The 22,849-nt window shown below is 36.2% G+C and overlaps 1 protein-coding gene across 1 annotated transcript in view; it reads right to left on the reverse strand.

The window, feature by feature from the left end:
• Window positions 1–4,482: 4,482 nt before the first annotated feature.
• Window positions 4,483–22,849, reverse strand: part of GRPR (gastrin releasing peptide receptor) — a 46,376-nt gene continuing 28,009 nt past the window's right edge. Inside the window, exons 2-3 of the mRNA XM_044666954.1 lie at window positions 11,901–12,252; window positions 4,483–4,875 (exon numbers count right to left, since the gene is read on the reverse strand). Coding sequence (XP_044522889.1) covers window positions 4,483–4,875; window positions 11,901–12,252 — 745 coding nt within the window. The remainder of the gene's footprint in view (window positions 4,876–11,900; window positions 12,253–22,849) is intronic.

Raw genomic sequence — 22,849 nt, forward strand, 5'->3', positions numbered from 1 at the left:
CCCCCTACTGAAAAAAAGAATTGATTTTTTTTTTGGTCAAAAACATGAGCACTAAATGTGATTATCTCTTGGAAGCCAGACATGAACAATTTTAGTGTCCCTCTAGTATAGAAAGATGGGTGAGATCTTAGGAGGGTTGGTACTTTTTAAGAAGGGCTTTATAGCCTTTTTGGAACTATCCTCAAACTACAACCTCTTTTAGGGAGAAGAATTTTATGTTCCTAAAGAAGTTGTTTGTTCAGGTATACCTGTATCTCATTCTACATGTGATTCTGGTGCCATTACTGTCTATGTCCCTAGACAGGACTATCCCATTAATTTGTGGCCCTAACCAGTCAATAAGTATTTATGAAGCACTTTGGGACAGGTACTCCAGCCCTGAGACGATCATCACTCCTAGTAGAAGATATCTGGTCACCCTTCCCAGAGCCTCAGAGGTCACATCACTGACAGATTACTAGGATTTTTGAGTGGCTATCAGGCTCCTTCCTTGGAATCAAGGTCACCATGGTCAAGGCCCAGCCTGAATCTAAGGCTTAGTATTATTTCTTGGGTCAAAATGATCATTTTCATTGATTCAGGGAATTAAATCACAAATATTTGACATTCAAGGCTCTATGCAGTCTTGTCTCTTCCACAATTAAAGTTATTCCTCTTCCCAAAATCCACTTTCCAGTCATACTAGATTACTAGACATTCCTTGAACTTGCTACTCCAGTTCATACATTCTTACCCACTATTCTCCACGTGAGCAATCAATTCCATTATCATCTCTACTTGGAATCCTTGTCTTCCTTTAAGTCCCAAATTAGTTTCTGCCTTTTAAAAAAAATTTCCTCCATTTCATACTTTTAGTGTTTTCTTCTTTTTCAGTTCTACTTGTACTATGCTTACTATTATTCATGTTGTATCTCCTCCATAGAATTGTAAGCTTCTTGAGGGCAGGACACTATGTTTTTATATTCTCAGTGCCAGCACAGTATTTTGCAGAGTAGCTGCATAATAAATGTTTGTTGAATTGGTTTTATCCACATCTGTGTCTTTCTGAGGGGCCAATGGAAATGGGTTTGTGGATTGAATTTGGAGGCCAAACTCCCCAATTCAGTGTTTGTCCTTGCTTCTTCCAAACCATGAGACTGTAGGCAATTTTATCCACTTCTCAGAGCCTCAGTTTTCATATCTATAAAATAGGGATAATACAATATGCACTACCTGCCCTCACAGGTTATTGGGAGGAAAACATTTCATAAACACAGATTATTATGATTCTCAGAGAGCCCTGTTTCTCAGTATCCATGGTTGTTCAGCGTAGTCAAAGTGTCTGTCAAATCAGTTTACTTTCTCAATCTGCCCATGAACATAGTATTTGGATAAATTTGTTCTTTATCACAAAATAAGTTCTTCAGGTATAAGCTTGAAACTTTCTTAAAATACTACTATAAAAATAATCAACAAATACCTTATAAGGACTCCAAATCCAATATTTGACAGTCTCTTTCAATTTACAAAAGAGCAGAAGCCAAGCAAAGTGTCTGTGGGATCATGTGATGAACAAAATGCAACAAATGTAAAACTATTAAAAGCTGTTAGAATACTTGTGCTGTAAAAGTCCTTAGAGATCACAAATTCCAACTCTTCATTTTTCAGATGAAGAAACTGGAAGCAAAAGTAAAATGGCTTGTCAAGATCATACAGCAAGCTAATAGCAAAGCTGAGCTTTGAACTGAGTCTAGAATTCAGACCTTCTGACTCCTAAACCAATGTATATGGAATCAGTCTACATCCTTGACTTCCCTCAAAATTTTGGGGTAGTCACTAAAGGTTCTAGTTCATCTATACCTAGTTTATTGTTGAATAAATCATGCTATTAAAATTTATTGCTTGATCTAGCAGCTCTGATTTCTGATATCTGATATTTAAAAAAGCAATTCAATATGAAGCAATTGTCCTAATATCATTTTCATGAAATACAGGTACTTAGTCTTAGTCCTTTTCTTAAAAGGTCTCCTTAAATGTTCTTTGTATTTGAGAGATCAGAGGTGCAAGAACCAGAATGGCAAAAAGCTTATTGTGATCTATCTACTCAATAACAAACTAAATACAGATAAAAAAATATCACCTGTATGCATGGTAGCAACCCCTTGGTCTTGAAGGAAGTAAAAAATGGAGTTCTTGACTTACATATGTGTGAACTTTTGTCACAAATGGCCATTGAAGCAAAGATTGCCTACGTGACCCATTCTTAAAAAGAGTTCCAGAGGAAGTCCTGAACACAATGGATTTTGTCAGTTGGTCTAGACCTCTATGAACTATATTAGAAAACAAGATTCCAAAACAGCTGCTTTTTGGTGAGCTGAACTGAAACAATTGGTAGCATGTTATAAAAAGAAATAGGAGAAGAAAAGAAATTCTGCCAGAACACAATGACACACAGCTTCAGACTATGTAATGCAGCTGTGATCCTTCCAGAAGCGGAAGCAAACAGATGAGCTTAGAATACATCAAACAGAAATGAATATGCTCACATGTATTCATTCATTCTGCATTCATTCATTCTTTCATTCCATAAATATTGCCTTGAACACATATCCTTCAGATCAATTAATTTCTTCTCTTTCCCACAACTTGTTAATCTTTGAAAACATTAGCTCCTGTCTCAAATCAAGAAAAAACGAGCTTCTTGATTGGGCCTTGAAGAAATAAGAGTTGGTCAAGCCACATTTTTTGGCCACTCCTTCTCACAAAGATAATGAACATCATGAGTGACATGACCACAGAATACAAAGGAAATATGTTATGATATGTTCAGATATGTGTGCAGAATGGATTAGTCCATTTACAAATTAACAGAAGGAACTTGCCTAGGAACACAGGAAAGCTTGATTTGAGACTTACAATCAAGCCAATTTTATAACTATGCTTTTATTAATTTTATTATTTTTATTATTTTTTTTATTTTTTAAAGGGGCAAATGCATTTTTAAAAAATTCTATGAACTAGGAGCAGCTAAGTAGCTCAGTGGATTAAGAGTGAGGCCTGGTGATGGTTTGGGTCCAAATCTGACCTCAGTTCCTAGCTATCTGGGCAAGTCACTTAGCCCCAATTGTCTTGCCCTTTACCACTTTTCTGCTTTGGAACCAATGCTTAGTATGGATTCTAATACAGGGTTTAAAACAAATTCTTTGAAATTGTCACTTTGCAAATATACCTTTTCTGCTTATGGGCCAAAGTTCTCAAGAGACAAAGCAAAATGAAGGTGTTTGACATTAAACAGACTTGAAAAGCATACTTCAACTTTTTCATGCAGATTCTAGAGAAATTCATGCTCTGAAAATGTAACAAGTGAAGTTTTCTATGATCCTTGGTGGGGGAAAGTAGAAGAATTGCTTTTAAATGTAAACACATTTTTAATCAAATTTACCTGACTGTTTTCACATTTAAATTAATGACTGCCTTTATCAGGCAGACTTGAAACCTATTCCCCCCCCACCCCATACCACTCTTTACATTTAAAGTTTCACTCGCACACTTACACATATTTAGTTCTAAGAAAATATGTAAAAGTTTTAAGTATTTCCTCTTTAGTGCTTTTTTTTTCCCCTAATGGCAACTGATTATTTCTTAGCATAGATCTTTAGTGCCAATCAAATGAGAGAGATATTCATCAAGTACGAATTCAATCTTGTGAAGCTATGTATTCATATGTGTGTGCGTAAAAGAGAAAGTACAGATAATTCTGAATCATCTGCTTTACCTATGGACTTGGACTTAATCAATTAGCATTTATTATGCTCCTATTACATACTAAGCAAGTAGGCATGGAGCATATTAAGATAAAGAAAATGAAAACAGCCCCTACCTTGGAAATTTAAATGTTCAGCAATTTTTATTGCCTCATTTGTCTGGGTTGTCTGATTTGGGAAGGTCCCTCAGCCTGAACACTAAAACAGATGTATGTCACACATACTTGCCATGTTTGGCTCACAAACAGGTGTTCTTCCCTGGGGACAATAGATGTTTTCCTGAAGCGATAAATCAAATCACATTTTAAGTGAGCCAGCTCTCTCTGTAAAAGAACCCTGAAGAGGAAACATTAGTTAAAATGAACAATCATGTCTTTTTTTTTTTTTTGTTTTGCTTCGAAAAATCTGAATAGTCATCTACTTTGCTTGCTAAAGGCAGGTTAAGCCTGTTTAGGGCTTATGTCCTTCCTCCATTCACATTTCTGAAACATCTCCCTGGCTCAATCACACCTGTCAATCACACATGAACTCAATGACGCAGTCTCTTCAAAATACCCATAGCTCAGACCCTTATTCCCAGCCCTTTTCTGCTAAAACCAATTTTCCCCAAGAGTTTCAGGTGTTTTCTGCAATATGGAGGCTCCTATGGGGATAGGAGGGGAAGGGGAGAGAGGAGACCCTTCTGGAACATTAGCGGGTGAATGAAAATGAAACCAAAACTACATTTCCCGGGACAGCTCTACACATAACCCTCATGGCAGGCAGGGTTGCCATTGATGAGACTGAAGGTGGCCACGGACTGGTTGGTGCTTTTGAGTGACGTCATGCACGTGGTGCTCCTACCGGTACTCTGAGACCTCCGGAGCAGTCCGGGCCGGCAGCAGAAGATCTGGGAGTTGAACTGTTTCCTGAAACTCTTGCTCAGCAAGTAGAGCGCAAAGGGGTTCACGCTGGAGTTGGCGAAGGCCAGGAACCGAGCGCAGAATGTGGTGACGAAGTGCAGCGTGGAGGTGTCCACTTCCGAGTAGTGGTAAGAGCGGTACAGGTAGATGACGTGGCTGGGCAGCCAGCACACAGCGAAGAGAGCCACGAATACCAGCACGGTCTTGGCCAGCCGCTTACGGGATTCGATCTGGAGAGACCCAATGAGAGACAGACAAGCAGAAGAAACTCAGGGATTAAAATTCAATTAACTAAGACAGAAAGGGGAATGACAATGTATCCGCCACAAGGAGCGCTTAAAACAAAGCTGATTACATGGCTTAATGGATTACATGCAATTACAACAAGGACGCTTGATGGTTTATTGGCTCCGCTAATTTGCGGTTCCTCACTCCACACCTAATACTCATTTCCTGTAAGACTGTCCAGATTGCTGTATTAACTGTTCCACTTGTGTCTCTGATTCTGTTTCCCTGAAAGGCTTTGCATTCTGACGGAACAGCAGGAGTCTCAACAGAAGGAGAACGCTCCTTTCCACCTGTCCTGTTCCTTGGACTCTGATGGATCTGTGGCAGTGGCAACCTCCAGTGGGGAGGATCTCAGTGCTTGGTCAGTGTCTTACATCATAGTATCCCAGATTCATAGATAAAATTTAGAATCTAATTTCCTACTCACTTTTTTTTTTTAAACAGATGAGGAAATTGTTACCAGGAGAAGGTGAGTATTTTGCCCAATTCTACACAGCTATTAAGCTATAGAGTAGGATTCTGAATCCAGGTCAACTAACTCCGAAATCTGGCATCCTTTCCAGTGAGACAGCTACCTCACAGGATCACATCAGTAGTACAGGAAAAGGTGCTGGCCCTAGAGTCTGAAAGACTTCTCTTCCTGTTCAAATCTTGCTTCAGATCCTTACCAGCTGTGTGACCCTGGGCAAGTCACTTAACCCTGTTTGCCTCAGTTTCCTCATCTGTAAAATGAGCAATAGAAGGAAATGGTAAACCACACCAGTATCTTTGCCAAGAAAACCCCAAATGGGATCAAGAGGAGTCAGACACAACTGAAAATGACTGAACAAATACAGGGTGACTAGAAAGGTATTAGTTATTGACAGCATTCCCTGAATAAGTGGCATGACTGATATTCAGAATAATGGGATTATGCAATATTGCTGACCTACTGACTTGATCACAAGAGCAGGGATGACCTTACTAAAAAGCCTGTACTGTATACTAAAATGACCTATGTGTGGCAATTCAGGAAGATTCCTCTTTCCCACCAAACTCTCTCTCCAACTCTGGCCACTGATGCCTGGAATTCAGTACTTTGAATTAAAGCCTTGTTGACAACCAGTTGTTCTTTAAACCAGAGGGCCACCTCATTAATCTGTATTAATCCTTAACATTTTAGTGTAATTTACTTTATCAGGTTTATTTCCTCCTTGACTATCAGTTCTGATCAAATCATAGAATGATGAGAAGAAGGAAGGAGACATAATTTTGGAATATGGCACATATAGAGGGGCAAGTTTTGGTGAGCTACCATTTGGGGAAGGTGTGTTTGGGGGTGGCATGGGCAGGAGAGGTACAGTAGTTTCAATGAAAATCATGTGGGAAATGACCCATGTTTGTGACATAGTGGATGGAGATTATTCTGGAGCTAAAGAGAACTCTCTTCAAGTCTCACTTTTGACACATCCTGGCTGTGTGGTCCTAGAAAAGTGACATAACCATTCAGTGCTCTGAAGCAACTCTCTAAGAAAATGTTTCAGAGAAAATGCAACTTGCATTTATAAAAGGAGGTTTCTCATTTGAGAGTTTCTTAGATCAATGAATTCACAGATCTAGTTCCATTGTTGAAATACCTTGTTTTACTTTTAATATAAGTCTTCTGAATAATAGACTATTAGGCACCTAAACTGTCTCTTTGGTGTTGGATGAGGCTCATAGTACCCTCTAGTTATGCCATTTCCCATACAATTTATATAGAATTTACTCTGCCCAAATTTCACAAACAGTTTTCAGAAAAGTAAAGACCTTTGAACATAATGTTAGATTCAAAGATGTGGAGTTTTATATAAAAGATTGTGCATCAAATTGACCCAGTAAAAAAAAATACAATTCAGTGTCCTGACTATAAAGAAATAGGCACACTCGTAAATTGTTGATAGAACTACGAATAAATGAAATCTGTCAGCAGTCAATAAGTTACACTAATGATCATATCCTTTGATCCAATTACTATTCACCATTACCAGGACCATATTATAACAATCCTATTAAAAAGAATGGCAACCAAAAACCCCATACATGTTTAGAAATATAGCAATTTTATTAATAAAATAGCAAGAGACTATAAATACCTGATATATTTAGGAATTGGGAAATAGCTGGATAAATAGCACTCTGTCTATATAGTGAAATATTACTGTGCCATAAAAATGACAAGTGAAAAGAAAAGAAAAATACAGAAAAATTTATATGAAGATTACAGAATTAATTATAGCCTATTCTGCCTATAAAAGAATCAATAACAGAATATGGTTATATAAAAGAAAAAGAAGAGGAGAAGCAGGAACAATATCATTTTGCTAAATTGCATATTTTTCCTTTAACAAACTGTAAATAATTCAGAATTTTTATTGTATAAGTGTTTTCTATTGTTTGACTTTTTAAATGGTTGCTTATAATAAGAAAATTATTTTGAAACAATTTTCATAAAGGATGCCTTTCTCAGTGAGCATGAGTAGCTTTTCCTGACCCTTTGGCCAGTTTTCTTTTTTAGAAAATGACTTAGGCTCATCTTTTGGGCAGTATGCTATCCCAAAATACTTATGTGAACAAATGTATCCCAAATTAGGACAGCTGGCTGCTGGGTTCCCTTCTTTGGGTTTATGGGTGTCTTCAAACCCCATCCACATAGGTTCAATCCAAACCAGGCCACCTGTATGTTACTTGTATGTATGTTATCATAATTCCTTAGAATGAACCTTTTTTGGGGTTGTGGTGAGGATGAAAGGAAGCCTAATATTTTAGCTACTTTAATCATAGTCTCACCCCACTTCAGCTCCTCCCCTTTCTCTGCAACAAAATTCAAACAATTTTTCCTTAACAGAGAGGGGTATTCTAATCAACTGAATAAAATACAACTTGACAGTAACATTTAAAAAGAGATGTTACTCATTAGGTTTATTTACTCTTGATACTCCATCCCCCAGTCAAGCGACCTTCTCAAAACTGGCAAGATCAGTTTCCATAATTTCCTTATACTGAATTTTAACTGAGAGGGCCCTTCATGTTGAAGGGCTAAAACATGGTATCTTTGATTTTGTCCTTTCTTTTCAGGGATGTTCTAGAAGAATTGGATTGGCATGGAGGAAATGGAAATGTGGGAGGCATCTTGATTCTTTTTTTTTCCCTTTGGTTATTGATCATTAGTTAGAAATATAAATATACTAACTTAAAATACTTTAGTGGTAGATTGGATAATGGATAGTCAGTCTTGGAATTTAGGATAATCTGAGTTCAAGTTCTATTTCTGACATATACTGGCAGTATAACCAGGGGTGAGTTATTTAAACTCTCAGTGTCCTAAGTAATTTTCTCAGCCAGTAAGCTGCAGTAAAGGTGCTGTCTGCATTGGTAGAACAAATTTCCTCACTGGAAATTCTGTATACCAAAGTATGGCATGGGGCCTCCTGGGGACCCTCCCTTTTAGGGAGTCTATGAGATCAAAGCAATTTTTATAATAACATTAAGATGTTTTAATTTCTATAGTAAATATTGATAGAGAAAAATCCCACACAAGCAAAAAGCTCTTTGGGGTCCTCAATAATTATAATGAGTACAAAAGAGTCCCGAGACCAAAGAATTTGAGAACTGTTACCCTTTACAGATGAAATCACAGATTTGGAACAAAAATAAACAAATAAAACTCCTCAAAAATACACTGTATACAAGACACTATTCTTATTTGGTATATGTTATCCTCAAAAATCTGAAGGAGTTTCTGTCTCACATGACCTCAATTTATGGCTTCAACGAAAACAGTTTTCAAGAGATGATTGTTTTGCTTCTGTTGTAAGAAGAAAGGCCATTTTTCTAATGGTAGAACAATGAAAATTAGATATTTCTCCCCAAATAAGAATAGATATTCTTCCCTGAGGGCTACTTTCAACAGACAATTTCATTGAAATCTACCCTCTGACCCTACCACCTCCATAACCTTGACAACAAATTGAATGTTGTAGGGGGAGGCCTGCAATTGAGTTGATTTTTTATTAAAGTGGTATATGTATTCTTTTCTGCCCTAAAGGCTGGCAGACCCACAGCTAGGCTGTGAAGAAAGCGAGTAAGGAGAATAGCATTCATCAGTTGGATCCCTCAATTTTTGCCAGTTTTTTATGAGGAATGAAATCATGGGCTTCTCTTTCTTTAGCTAGCCTTCATATGTGGCATGGGGACTGGGCAGTAGGAGGCACAAATGAAAGTGAAAAGATGGTGTGAATGATTTCTTTAAATGTTTTACTTGACTCAATGTACTAGAAAACAATTATGCATGGTAAAATGGATTATTCTTCCACCTGGAAGGAATAACAGCTAGATTTCATCCTGAGACAGGTATTTGGGCTGATTCAATGGATCCAGTCAGGGGTAAGCCTCTTGGTTCCTGATATGTAGCAAAGCCAAGAGGGGAGAAGGGAAATATTAGGATGCAATTCATTCATCTCATCACCTACCTTACATGGTTATCTTTACTTCATAGGCTCATAGATTTAGAGTAAGAGGGGACTGTAGAAGTCATCTAGTTCAATTCTCTCAATCTACAAGTGAGTAAACTAAAGCCAGAGAGATTAAACTACTTGACCAAAGTCATAAAATAGTAAATAACAAAGCCAGGATTTGAATCTAAGAGTCCAAATTTAGCATTCTTCCTAAGGAGATTAAATGAGATAATGGATGTCAATGGATATGTATATTTGGCAAATTCTTTCTTTGTAAATAAGTACCAGGACCAAATACTAAAGACTAAGCTTAAATACTTTGACCATATAATGAGAGGACAGGGCTCATGGGAAAAATCCTAATGTTGGGAAAGATTGAAGGCAAAAAAAAGAAAGGGATAGCATCATCGATACTTTCATGGAAACCACGAACATGAGTATTAGGTGGACTTTAAGAGATAGTAGAGAATAGAAGGACCTGGTGTGCTAGATCCACAGGGTCATCAGAGAGCAGCTAGGTGGCTCAGTGGATTGAGAGCCAGGTCTAGGAGGTGGAGCCCAGATGGTGGCATAATAGCAGGAGCCTTCTGAATCTCCTTACAACTGATCATTACAAAGTGTCTCAAAAGGACAGAAATCAAAACCAGATGAGTAAAGGGGCTCTCCTACTGGATATAGCGTGAAAAGTAGGCAGTGAGTGGAGATTCCCATACTATAAGGGGCCAAAACTGTACTAATCAAAGCACAAACTGACCACCCCTCCTCACACCACCTTACCTCACCAGTTAGAGTTAGGCCAGGCCAATCTCCAAATTCTGAGGGGCTGGCTGAAAGCACCACAGACTTACCCCTAAGGGCTACACCAGGCCTTGGCAGCAAGACTCGAGGCTAAAAAACATGGAGCTTGGGCAGCAATGCAGGGGCTGGGAAGATAGACTCAGGGCAAAATGCTTTAAAACACACATGATACAAAGAACATCGCAGATCTACCTCCCCTCACTCAGGATTCTGACAGGAAGGGGAATTGTACCAAGACAAAAACCCTGTGAGACAGAAACTAAGAAAGCAATGACCACCAGCATGTAGGAATCCCAATCTTCTTACAGCAAAAGGAATAAGCAACAGCAAAAAAAGCTCTTGACCCTGGAAAATTCCTATGGAGATAAAGAGCAAAATAAAGAAGCAACAACAAAGAGTGAAAAACAAGAAAACAATCAAACTTTCCAAAAAAAATGGAAATTGATCACAAGTTCTAGAGAAACTCAAAAAAGGAGTTCAAAATCCAAATAAGAAAGATAGAAGAAAAATGGGAAGAAAAGTGGGGGGAAAATGAAAATGAAAAAAAGAAAAGAAAAAGAAAAAAAAGAAATACAAAAAGAAATCCAGGTCTAGAGTTGGGAGGTTCTGGGTTCAAATGTAGCTTCAGACACATCCTAGCTGTGTGACCTTTGGCAGGTCACTTAACCCTAGTTGCTTAGCCTTTACTGCTCTTCTGTCTTGGAGTCAAAAAGTATTGATTCTAAATCAGAAGGTATGGGTTAAAAAAATGTTAGTCATGACTAAACAACAAGAACAACAACTGAAAAAATCTTGAGCTTGAACTTGAGGGGAACTGGGTTTGAGTCTCAAGTCATACATATCAGAGAATCAACAACTTAGAAATAGAATGAAACAGATATCCAAGAGTCTAGCCTCCTTATTTTACAGATAAATTAACAGGCTTTGAACTCAGGTCCTCTGACTCCAAATCCATCACTTTTCCCACTGTACCACAAAATATGTGTCCTTGGGAAATCCATTTAACCATTCTGAGCCTCAGTTTCTTTATCTGTAAAGTGGGGATCATTGAGAAGATAAAAGGAAATGATGTAAAGTGTTTTATAACTATAAAGTGCTATTATGTATATCGGTCACTATTATTTATTTCCCTCTACTACAAATTCCCCCTCCAATAATAAGTACGTATCACAATAATTTTGCAATCTGTCTCTATCAGTATTTCACATAAACAAGAATAAGCCTAACTACATTTTCAGGATGTTGAAATTTAAACAACTCTTTTAACTATTAAAAAAAAAACACAGAACCAAAAGAGTCTAGATATGTCCCACAAATAAATCTTCTATGCCTCGTTAGCTTCTTGGATGAATATAATCACTACTTATTTATTATACCATAAGCTATGCTAAACTAATTTTAAGCACTTGTTGGTACCTAGACATACACAAGACAAGACTTTCTAGAACTTTTAGGTTTATTTGAAACATCTAATTTAACCATTAACTAATGCATCATTTATCCAAAAATCACAGTGAACCAGCTAGTATGTATCCACTACTAAGTAATTCATTAGGTTCTAAATAGATCCAAATCATGGCCCAAATACATGCACAGTGGGAAATAAAAATATCTTAAAAACCTATCTGTATCAGTTGACTTATAAATAAACAATGCTTCTTCCAAAACCAAAACCAAAACCATAACAAACCTACCTGCTTCCTGACGTGTATGTTCCCTTCCACTGGCAAATTGTAAGCACTCCGGATCAAATTCTTGGCGATGAAATAATAATAAACAGAAATGATGGACAAGGGTATAATATAGAAAATCAGAAAGGAAGCCATTGAATGAATTTTGGGGTGTAGCTCATTGGAGTGGGGATATGGTGCACAGCTGACAAAGGTTTGGTTGGTGCTCTTCACATAAAAAGGGTGCAGATCAGAAAACACGGCTTCAGGAATAGCAAGCAACATGGAGAAGATCCAGATAAAAGCAGCTTTTAAGCAAATCTTCAACAGAGCATGGGAGGCTTGGATATCCATTGGTCGAACAATAGCTTTATACCTAGGGCCAAGAAAGAAAAAAACCATTAATACTTTAAAAGTCATCTTCTTATTTTTATTTTTATTCTAGGTACCTTCATCAGAAAGTATCCATCAATGACATCCATTTGCATGCTCTGAGGGAGGGAAAATTATTTTAAGAAAAACAAAGACAAACCCATTTTCATTTCTTTACAGGCTGTTATGACAGACACAGTGCTAAACTTGCAGTCCAAAAAGACTCCAAAACTATCCTTTGAATGATTGTGACCATAGCTAAGTCACTAATCCTCCTTGAGCCTCAGTTATTATTGTTCAGTCATTTCACTTGTGTCATTTGGAGGTTTTGGGGCCAAGATCCTGGAGTGATTTGCCATTTCCTTCTCTAGCTCATTTTATAGACAAGGAAATTGAGGCAGAGTCAAGTGACTTGTCCAAGGTCAGACAGCTAGTAAATGTCTGAGGGCAGATTTTGAACTCAGATCTTTCTGACTCCAGGCCTGGCACTCTTTCCACTGTACCTCTACCTTCTCAGAGCCTCAGTTACCTCATTTGTAATATAGGGGTGATAATATTTGTACCTTCAATCCATTGAGGTTGTTTTGATGATCAAATGAGATCACGTCAATAAGATACTTTGTCAAACTTAAAAACTTTAAAATGTTAGTTACATCCATAATACTAGTTAAAATGACAAAAAAGGAAAATGATAATTGTTGGAGAGGAAAAATTAAGACACTAATACACTGCTGGTGGGGCTTCTAACTGATACAATCATGCCGGAAAACAATCTGGAACCATGCCCAAAGGGCTATCAAACTGTGCACACCCTGTGACCCAGCAACCATTATTAGATCTGTATCCCAAAGAAATTAAAGATAGGAGGAAAGAACCTACCTGACAAAAATATTGATAGCAGTTCTTTTTGTGGTGGCCAAAAACTGGAAGCTAACAGGACTTTCATCAGTTAGGGAATGACTAAACAAGTTGTGATATATATTTATAATGGAATGCTATTGTGCCAAAAGAAATGACAAGCAATATGATCACACACAAAAAAAGATCTGTATGAAGTGATGCAAAGTGAAGTGAACAGAACCAGGAGAACATACGTGGTAACAACAATATTGTATGATGATCAACTGTGAATGACTTCACTATTATCAATGAGGCAAGAATCCTGAACAACTCCAAGAGATTCATGACAAAAAAAAAAGGTTATCTACAGCCATAGAAGTAATAGACAAGAGTCCAAATGCCAATTGAAACATACTATTTATTTATTTACCCTGAATGTTTGTCTAGTGCAGTGATTCCCAAAGTGGGTGCCACTGCCCCCTGGTGGGTGCTTCAGCGACCCAGGGGAGGAGCAGTGATGGCCACAGGTGCATTTATCTTTCCTATTAACTGCTATTAAAATTTAAAAAAATTAATTTCCAGGGCACTAAGTAATATTTTTCTGGAAAGGGGGCGGTAGGCCAAAAAAGTTTGGGAACCACTGGTCTAGTATAATCAATGTGTCTTCTTCCAAAAAGGATGAACAGGGAAATATGTATTATAAGATAATATATGCATTAACTATGTCATATTATCTGCCTTCCTATAGAGTGAAGAGAGGTGGGAGGGAGAAAAAAACATAGATTGCAAAATATCAAAATACCATATGGAATTCCTCCAATTCATTATTCCTTTCAGCATAATAGTATTCCATCACCATCAGATACCACAATTTGTTCAACCATTCCCCAATTGAAGGGCATACACTCAGTGGAAAATTTTTTAAAAGAAAATAAAATTCTGGTTCTGTTCAGTCATTACTAAAACATGAATAGATATGATTTTTCTAAATAAGATGGGGACAGAGTCATTTTTTTACCTAATGCAAATTTGACATATTCAAATATTGTTTTAGTATTTGAAAACTACCTTTTCATTTTGAGAGAGAAGACTGAAGCATATAAGTCATACACAACCATAGATTCATAAATTGAAAGCTAGAAAGGAACTTGGATGTCATCCTATCCAAGTCCCTTATTTTACTGGTAAGAAACTGAGCTCTAGAAAGGTGTTAAGTTCCTTAAAGTAACACAAATATTAAATGGTAGATTTGGACCCAAGTCCTTTGTCTCCAGATCCGTCACTTTTCCCAAGGTATATTTGAGCCTTACATTAGTGCAACCTGTTCCACTTTGGAAATTGGGACATTGTAATTACAGCTTGGAGCTTGATGCTGTGCCAGAGATAGAAAAATGCCACAATGGATGTTGGCATCCCAGAGCAAAGCCTTGATCTCTTAGTGTTGGGTATGGCTTCAATGATAGTAAGGGAACAAGGAAGTTTTCTGCTATCTTAGCTATAATGGTATTTTTTAGTATAGCATTTCCCTCTCTTTCTCTCCCTCCCCTTATAATAATGTAGATCCATTGTATTTTCTTCTACCTTCTCTCAACAATTTTTACTAGTACAATGTAAGTTCTTTCTCTTAATACTATCTTTTATGTTTATTGCTTACTTAAATTTTTTCTTGCTTGTTTAATATATAGGCAAGATACCACGTTTATACTCAAACACAGGCAGCCGGAGATATGCTTGACTGGGGCCCTTGAATAACTTTTCTGGTGTCTATTCACCCTCTGATGAGAAATATATGATGGAAAGAAATTACTATGAATTTTAAAATGAATTCTAAAAATAATTTAGGCTATGATGGGAAAAGTACTATGAATCATTTAATTTAGAGTAGTAATTTTTCTTCCAATAGATATTCTTCATTTACTAACATCAGAGTCAGACCCAGCACTGATAGATCAAGTCTTTACTTTGGTGTGCCAATAGCTAGACTTTTACCTCTGGCAGAGCATCAATTTGCCCAACCAGTACCTTTCCCCACAAGGGTCTGAAGATCTGATGACAGCGATTTCTCTTCTCTCAGGTCTAAGTCCATTTGTACTTTCTGCCCTAGGGCCAGAATCAGAGCAGAAGTATAAAAGGATATTGATGGCAAAGACAACACATGGACTACTGCCTCCTTTCTTTCCCACATCCTCAGGTCCAGTAAAAACCTTGAATACAAGGACTGTTTCACATGTCTGTTACTGGTTTCCAAGGACAGCACCCAGAACAGAATCAGCAGTTTCCTGTAAAATTAATAATCGACCCCTTTACATTTTCCCTACACCCATACCCTTTTCACCTTTTATAATCAAGTGATGAGGCCCCATCTAGAATCAGGATCTGCAAAGGTGCTGACACATTGGCTTGATAATCTTGGAGTCTAAATTTAAGCTAAATCATTTCTCTATATTTGCGACTTTCCTTGTACTAACTGGTCAGTTCTTACTCCCAGCTGGCCTTGTCCGTTAATTAGAATTACTTTTTGACTATGCAAAACCCATTGCCTTGTTCCATCCCCCCATAATTTCTTCTCTGTCCAATCTAAGCCCTAGTTCCTGATTTTTCTATTCTCTTCTGATCTCTGTTTACGCAGTGCCCAAACTATTGTTATAAAATCCCTTTCATCTTAGATTTCTTCTCACATTCCCTCCACATGTTGTAATACTCACTGAAACATAGCTTTTTCCCTGAAAACATCTTTTGGCACTTCCTCCAAGTATAATAATCCTTCTCATATATTGTAGGGCCAGGAGGAGTTGACATTCTCCCCGTATCTGTTTCACCACTCAGTGCTTTCCTCCCCTTCATTAAAATTATTTGCTCCCTAGAAAAGATTGTTGATAACAACCGTCTGTGGCTACTCCAACATGGCCCAACCCAGGTGGGCCACTCTCCCTTCTTCCCATTTAGGTCAATTACTTCCCATTAGCCTTCTTCTGCTCCCTTTAAATATCTTTGCTTCCCATATTCTCAAACTCTTCAACATCCATTATTTGTCTTTAGTCAAAGTCACCTGTTTAGCTCATGCCTTAAACTTCTCCTTTGATCTATTGTCATCTCCAACTTTTATTTGACCCAGAAGTCAGAATTCCTAGTTACTGACTGTACTATTGTGTTGCATAATTTTTTTACATTAAAAAGAAGCCATTTTATTTGAAAAGATTGGGAATCAATAGACTGACTTCCCCAAAAAAGTCCAAAAGCCATTTTGATTTTTTATATTTCTTATATATTATAAGTATGAATCATCTTCCACTTCTTTATGAAGGATCAAGGGGCATAACAATCTGTGGTCCTTCCATGAGTAGACCAGTCATTGTTTACTCATTACACTTCCAAAAAAGCAATTACATTCCTATTGCAGGGCTTTTATTCCTCTCTTACCTTTCTCCTTTATATGCTATCTTCATCTTCACTTCTAAACCGAATCCTACAAACTGAAGTTCTATTCTTCATTGAAGCCTTCCCTAACCACATTAGGCTTTCATTGAAATCCTTAACATTTATTGTCCATATTAAGGTTTTCTAACACAAACTATATAGTTGTTATTCAGTCATTTCAGCATTCTTTGTGAAGAAAACCCCAAATGAGCTCATCAAGAATCAGACAGTACTAAACATCAACAACATAATGGAAATGATAATAGCACATAATTCAAAGGGTGCTTGTAAAGATTAAGTGAATTTAATATGTATCAATGGACTTCTAAATCCTGAAGAAATATATAAATGCACATTCTCATTACCATTCTTTGGTTTTATGTTTAGTTACATTAAAAATGGAGAAATTAGTAGTAGTCACCCTCTTGTTTAGGAATGGGTAGGCAACCTTCTTGCTGTAATCTGACCTGGTTTGTTCAGACCTAGAACACTGTTTAGGTCTTGGCAATAAATTTTAGTTCTTTATGTCCTAGTATACAAACAATTTTTAAAAGTACCATGTAACAGAGAAAAATTAATATATTCTTCAATCTTCCTACTCATTAATTATCTTGGTGCTATTAAGCTTAGTTTTTCCACCATTGTTTTCAGATCTATTATTTCCTTCTTGTTTATCTTTGTGTTTGACTTATCAAGTTCATTAACAGGCAGTATTATACTATAAAATTCTTTTCCCTTAAGTTCCTAATTGATACGATAGCCAGTACATATATATTTAAACATTGCATTTTATTTTCTAAGTTATTTTATAATTTAATGTTTTTTCCTGCTTTCTTTTTTTGGTATATATTTTTGGTATATATTTCCTAAAATCAGGATCATAACTCCTACTTTTTTGGACTAGCCTAAAGCATAACACATTTTATTTTGGACCTATATTTTAACTCTTGTGTGTTTTATGTTTCAGGTATGTTTCTTATATGTAGACATAATTCATTGTTAGATTAAATTTCTCATTGATTCTCCCTTTCTCTTCCATTTTATGTTCGTATTTAGTTTATTAACATTAAAGGTTATAATTATTAAGTGTTTGTTTCCCATCACTAAATTTTATTATTTAAAAAGGTAAGAACGTAGCCCAAAGCCCCAATATATTTGTCTTGCTTATAATACTCTGATTCAAGTCTTCTTCCATAGACTCATTCCCCTATCTACTTTCTATACCAAACTCAAGATTCCTTGACTGTGCTTTTGTTTTCTCTTTTACTCCCTCTCTTTCTCCCTCTCTCTTCTTCCTCTCCTCTTTCAATTTCTTCTCCTTTTCTGCTCTCTTTCACCTCTTCACTCACCTTCACTTTCTCTCTCTACACCTTTCCCTTACTCAGATCTCCTTCCATCTTCTCCTTCTCTCTCTGGATGAACTTCACTTATGGCACTCCATTTTAGGAAATATTTAGTAAGTTCTTACTCTTCCCAGGGTATTCTCTTAGCTGATCTCTTTTCATGAGTTGTCCAAACATTATCCTTTTGCTCTCTTAATGTTCTCTTCCCCCTCACACAGGGTGAAATTTCTAAAAGACTTGAATTCTATCTTGTTCTGATTCCCTGGACCACTTCTTTACCCAACCCTGCTTACTGGTATAAGTAAGTTTATAAGTAGCTAGTATAAGGTAATAATAATGGGAAGTATAGAATTCACTTACAAACTGTCCCATAAATTAAAGGAGCATAATAATTACTTACAAACTGTCTCATAAATTAGAGTTGGAGAAAATAGCTGTAAGATCTGTTCTTGTCCATATTTTGCCATTTCACTAAAGCAATGTCAAAAGATGCCTCTAAGGCAGAATTAAAACTGCTTCTTCTCTTTTCTCCATCATCCTCATGATATTCTTTCATTGTTTTCTTTACTTGTCCTATTTCTTTTCTTCTACATTGTTTTTTTTTGTATCCATGCTCTCAACTGAGATTTCCCTTATTTCACTTTCAACTGACTTAAGAGTTCCCAGGTTACAGGAAATGTGACCTCCTAAAGAGTTTTCACTTTTCACTGCCTCTTTCTGAAGCTGGGATCAAACCTACTTCTCTCCTTTTATTCTAATCATGTTGACCCTGGGAAATAATGCCCGGATAGTTAAACTTTCCTGAAGCTCCTTTCTTTCTCAGGAAAGCTCCTCTTAACCAAGGAGGCAAAGAAGGGCATAAGCAAGGTATTTGCTAGTACAGTGAACATTTGCCCTCCTTAAGGATATAAATGGAAAGACACTATTTATTTTTATGACAGCTATTAATATTATTAAAGGTAACAACCTGGCTCCCAAATGTGCCAAGTAGAAAGGAGGTGGAAACTTTAACATGAATTTGAAGAGACTCCATTACCTTTGGATGCTGAAAAAAGTTGAGTCATTTGGCAACCACTGACCAACTATAAAAAAGAACTTAGATATTTCACTGTCTTGGTAGGCTGATATAAATCCAGAGCTCAATACTAACTGGGTAAGTGAGCCCTTGAAACTAAGTATACATAATATGAAATATTATAGCTTCTACCCAGTATGCTTAAAATAGAAAAAGTAAATTCTGTAAATAAATTAGTGCTTAGAAGGTGTCCAAACACTGAAGAATAAGTAAATTATTGGCCATGCCTCAAAAAGATGTTGTCTAAAGGGAAAAAGTGGCAAAAGTCTCATTAAGTTTCTTCAACAAATTTACAAGTAGCAGAATTTCCAGCACACTGAACAGTATTCAAATTGGAGCATCAAGAATGCAGAGAATACAACAAATTTTAATACTTCTATAATTAATAGATCCAGTGTTTATCTAAGGTGAAGGTTCTGATTTTGCAATTTGTCCATCCAATGTTACCTCACCCTACAGGAAATAGATATTCTTTATCCATTTGGTTCTTCCTGGGAGCTATCTTGGCATGATAGATAGAGAGATAGTTATGGAATGAGAAAGGAGTAGATTCAAATCCTTCTGTTGATACTTAATCAGTTGTGTGACCATGGACCAGGTATTTGTAAAATTGGGATAATAATATCTGCAGCATCAACTTCACAGGGTTGTTGTGGAGCATCAAGTGAGATAATGTATAGTATATAACAAATTTGAAAGCATTATTTAAACACTAGCAGCCATCATCATTATCATTATCATCACCACCACCACCATCATTATTGCTATGTGGTTTTCTAAGTTGATGTCATCATTGAAACTCTTCTTCTATCTGCTTTTTAGTTCAGTCCCTGTTATATGATCCTAGTAGATAACTTTAACAAGCATAGGTCTCTCTTTAGGACTTACCTCTTTATAAAATATTTAGGAATCTATTTGCCAAGACAAACACAGGAATTATATGAACACAACTACAAAACACTTTCTACATAATTAAAATTAGATCGAAATAATTGGAAAAATATTAATTGCTCATGGGTAGGACAAATTAATATAATAAAAATGACAAACCTTCCCAAATTATTTTACTTATTCAGTGCCATACCTATCACACTACCAAGAAACCTTTTTACTGAATTAGAAAATATTATTACAAAGTTCATTTGGAAGAACAAAAGATCAAGAATATCAAAGTAAATAATGAAAAATATATGAAGAATGGGGCCTAGAAGTACCAGAACTTAAACTACTATAAAGCAGTGGTCATCAAAACAATATAGTATTGGCTAAGAATCAGAAGGGAGGATCAATGGAATAGACTGGGGGTAAATGACCTCAACAAAATAGTGTACGATAAACACAAAGATCCCAGGTTTTGGGACAAGAACTGAAATAAGTAAATAATAACACAGAGGGTAGTAGTGGGCTGCTATCTACATATTTATATGTCTACCTTATATTTGCCTACAACAGAACCCACTATTTGACAGAAACTGCTGGAAAAATTGGAAAACAATATGGAAGAGATTAGTTTTAGAAGACAATCTCACACCCTATACCAAGATAAATTCAGAATAGGTGAATGACTTAAATATAAAGAAGGAAATTATAAGTAAATTAGGTAGGTGAACATAGAATAATATACCTTTCAGATATGTGGGAAAAGAAATAATTTAAGACCAAGCTAGAGATAGAGAATATTATAAAATGTAAAATGAATAATTTTGATTACATTAAAAAGTTTTTGTACAAACAAAACCAACATAACCAAAATTAGAAGGAAAGCAACAAATTGGGGAAAAAATCTTTATAATAAAAACCTCTGACAAAGGCCTGATTTCTCAAATTTAAAAGATCAGTCAATTGTACAAAAAAAATCAAGCCATTCCCCAATTGATAAATAGGCAAGGGATATGAATAGGCAGTTTTCAGATAAAGAAATCCAAACTACCTTATTGAAAAATTGTTCTAAAGCTCTTATAATTAGAGAAATGCAAATCAAAACAACTCTGAGATATCATCTTAGCAGATTGGCCAATGTGATAGCAAGGGAAAATAATAAGTGTTAGAAGGGATGTGTCAAAACTGGGACACTAATGCATTGCTGGTGGAGTTGGGAATTGATCCAACCATTCTGGAAGGCAATTTGGAATTATGCCCAAAGGGCTTTAAAAGACTGCCTGCCCTTTGATCCAGCCATACCACTGCTGGGTTTGTACTGCAAAGAGATAATAGGGGAAAATACGTGTACAAAAATGTTCATAGCCGCGCTCTTTGTGTTGGCAAAAAACTGGAAAATGAGGGGATATCCCTTGAGTGAGGAATGGCTGAACAAACTGTGGTGTCTGATGGTGATGGAATACTATTGTGCTCAAAGGAATAATGAACTGAAGAAATTCCATGTGAACTGGAAAGACCTCCAGGAATTGATGCAGAGAGAAAGGAGAAGAACCAGGAGAACATTGTACACAGAGACTGAGACACTGTGGCACAATCGAACGTAATGGACTTCTCTACTAGCAGCAATAAATGACCCAGGACAATCCAGAGGAACTTATGAAAAAGAATACTATCCACATCCAGAGAAAGAACTGTGGGAATAGAAATGCAGAAGAAAAACATATGATCGATCACATGGTTCGATGGGGATATGATTGGAGATGTAGACTTTAAATGATCACTCTGTTGCAAATATTAATAATATGGAATTAGGTTTTGAGCAATGATACATGTAAAACCCAGTGGAATTGCTCATCGGCTCTGGGAGGTGAGGAAAAGAACATGAATCATGTAACCATGGAAAAATATTCTTAATTAATTAATTCAATAAAAAATGAATAATGAAAAAATAAAATAAAACTTACCTCTTTATAATAATAATCATGTGATCCTTGAACAACGTTTTCTCATATAATCATCTACGATTTTAACATATACAAAGAAAACTTTTCATGGAAAGGGAGCTTTTATCTTTTTCTGCAAGTACAATATTTTTGAAATGAACAAATAATAAATTAAAAAGAATTTTGCATTCTCTTAATCAACTCTGTCTATTAAAGGGTGGTCTGCTATAGTAAACATCATCTGGGAAAATTCCCTTTTCATTCTTTACTTAAAGACACATTCAATATATGTAGTAGTGAACAGTCTTAAAGTAGATGCCACAGACATGAGAAAGCAAGAATCTGCATCAATAGTTATGAATGTCAAACCTATCAATCTTTGTGAGTGATAAATATGACCCCTAATGATTTCTATTGTTTTGAAATCTTCCTCACTTTGAAATATCTTAGAAGTGGGTCCTTAAGAGACATTAAAATTTTATGATTTCCTGCAAGAGTTTCCTTTGTACATCTTTAAACAGTAGCTGGCATTCTTCCTCTTTTTTCTCCTAAGTTTCATTTCTGCATCTAGAAGTTCTGGTAATGAGATGTTAGAACACAGTGTTATGGTTCCATACTCAAATGATCATTTGTTATCCTTCCGTTTGTCCTTTACCTGCTTTGACTTAGTTAAGTCAGTCCCAACATTCTTCAAACTTGTCTATTCCTTCACTGATTTTTGCTATTTTGGGTGGCAATATACCTCATGGCCTCTCATTGTTCTGTAATGTTTGTAATGCTCCATTTGAACATATATTCTAAGTCTTCCCTTTCATGTGTCTTCACTTTCCAAAATGATCAAATATTTTCTGCTTGAATCTGTCTCTTGGATCCGTAGCCTCTTTGTTGTAAAATTAGATTTAGATCAACATCTCACACTATATACCAAGATAAATTCAAAATGAGTAAATGACAAATATAAAGAGGGAAATTATAAATAAATTAGGTGAACATAGAATAGTATACCTATCAAATCTATGAGTAAGAAAAGAATTTAAGACCAAGCAAGAGATAGAAAACATTACAAGATGAAAAAAGAATAATTTTGATTATAGTAAATTAAAA

The sequence above is a fragment of the Gracilinanus agilis genome, chromosome 3 (genome assembly GCF_016433145.1).
Source record: "Gracilinanus agilis isolate LMUSP501 chromosome 3, AgileGrace, whole genome shotgun sequence".
Taxonomy (NCBI): domain Eukaryota; kingdom Metazoa; phylum Chordata; class Mammalia; order Didelphimorphia; family Didelphidae; genus Gracilinanus; species Gracilinanus agilis.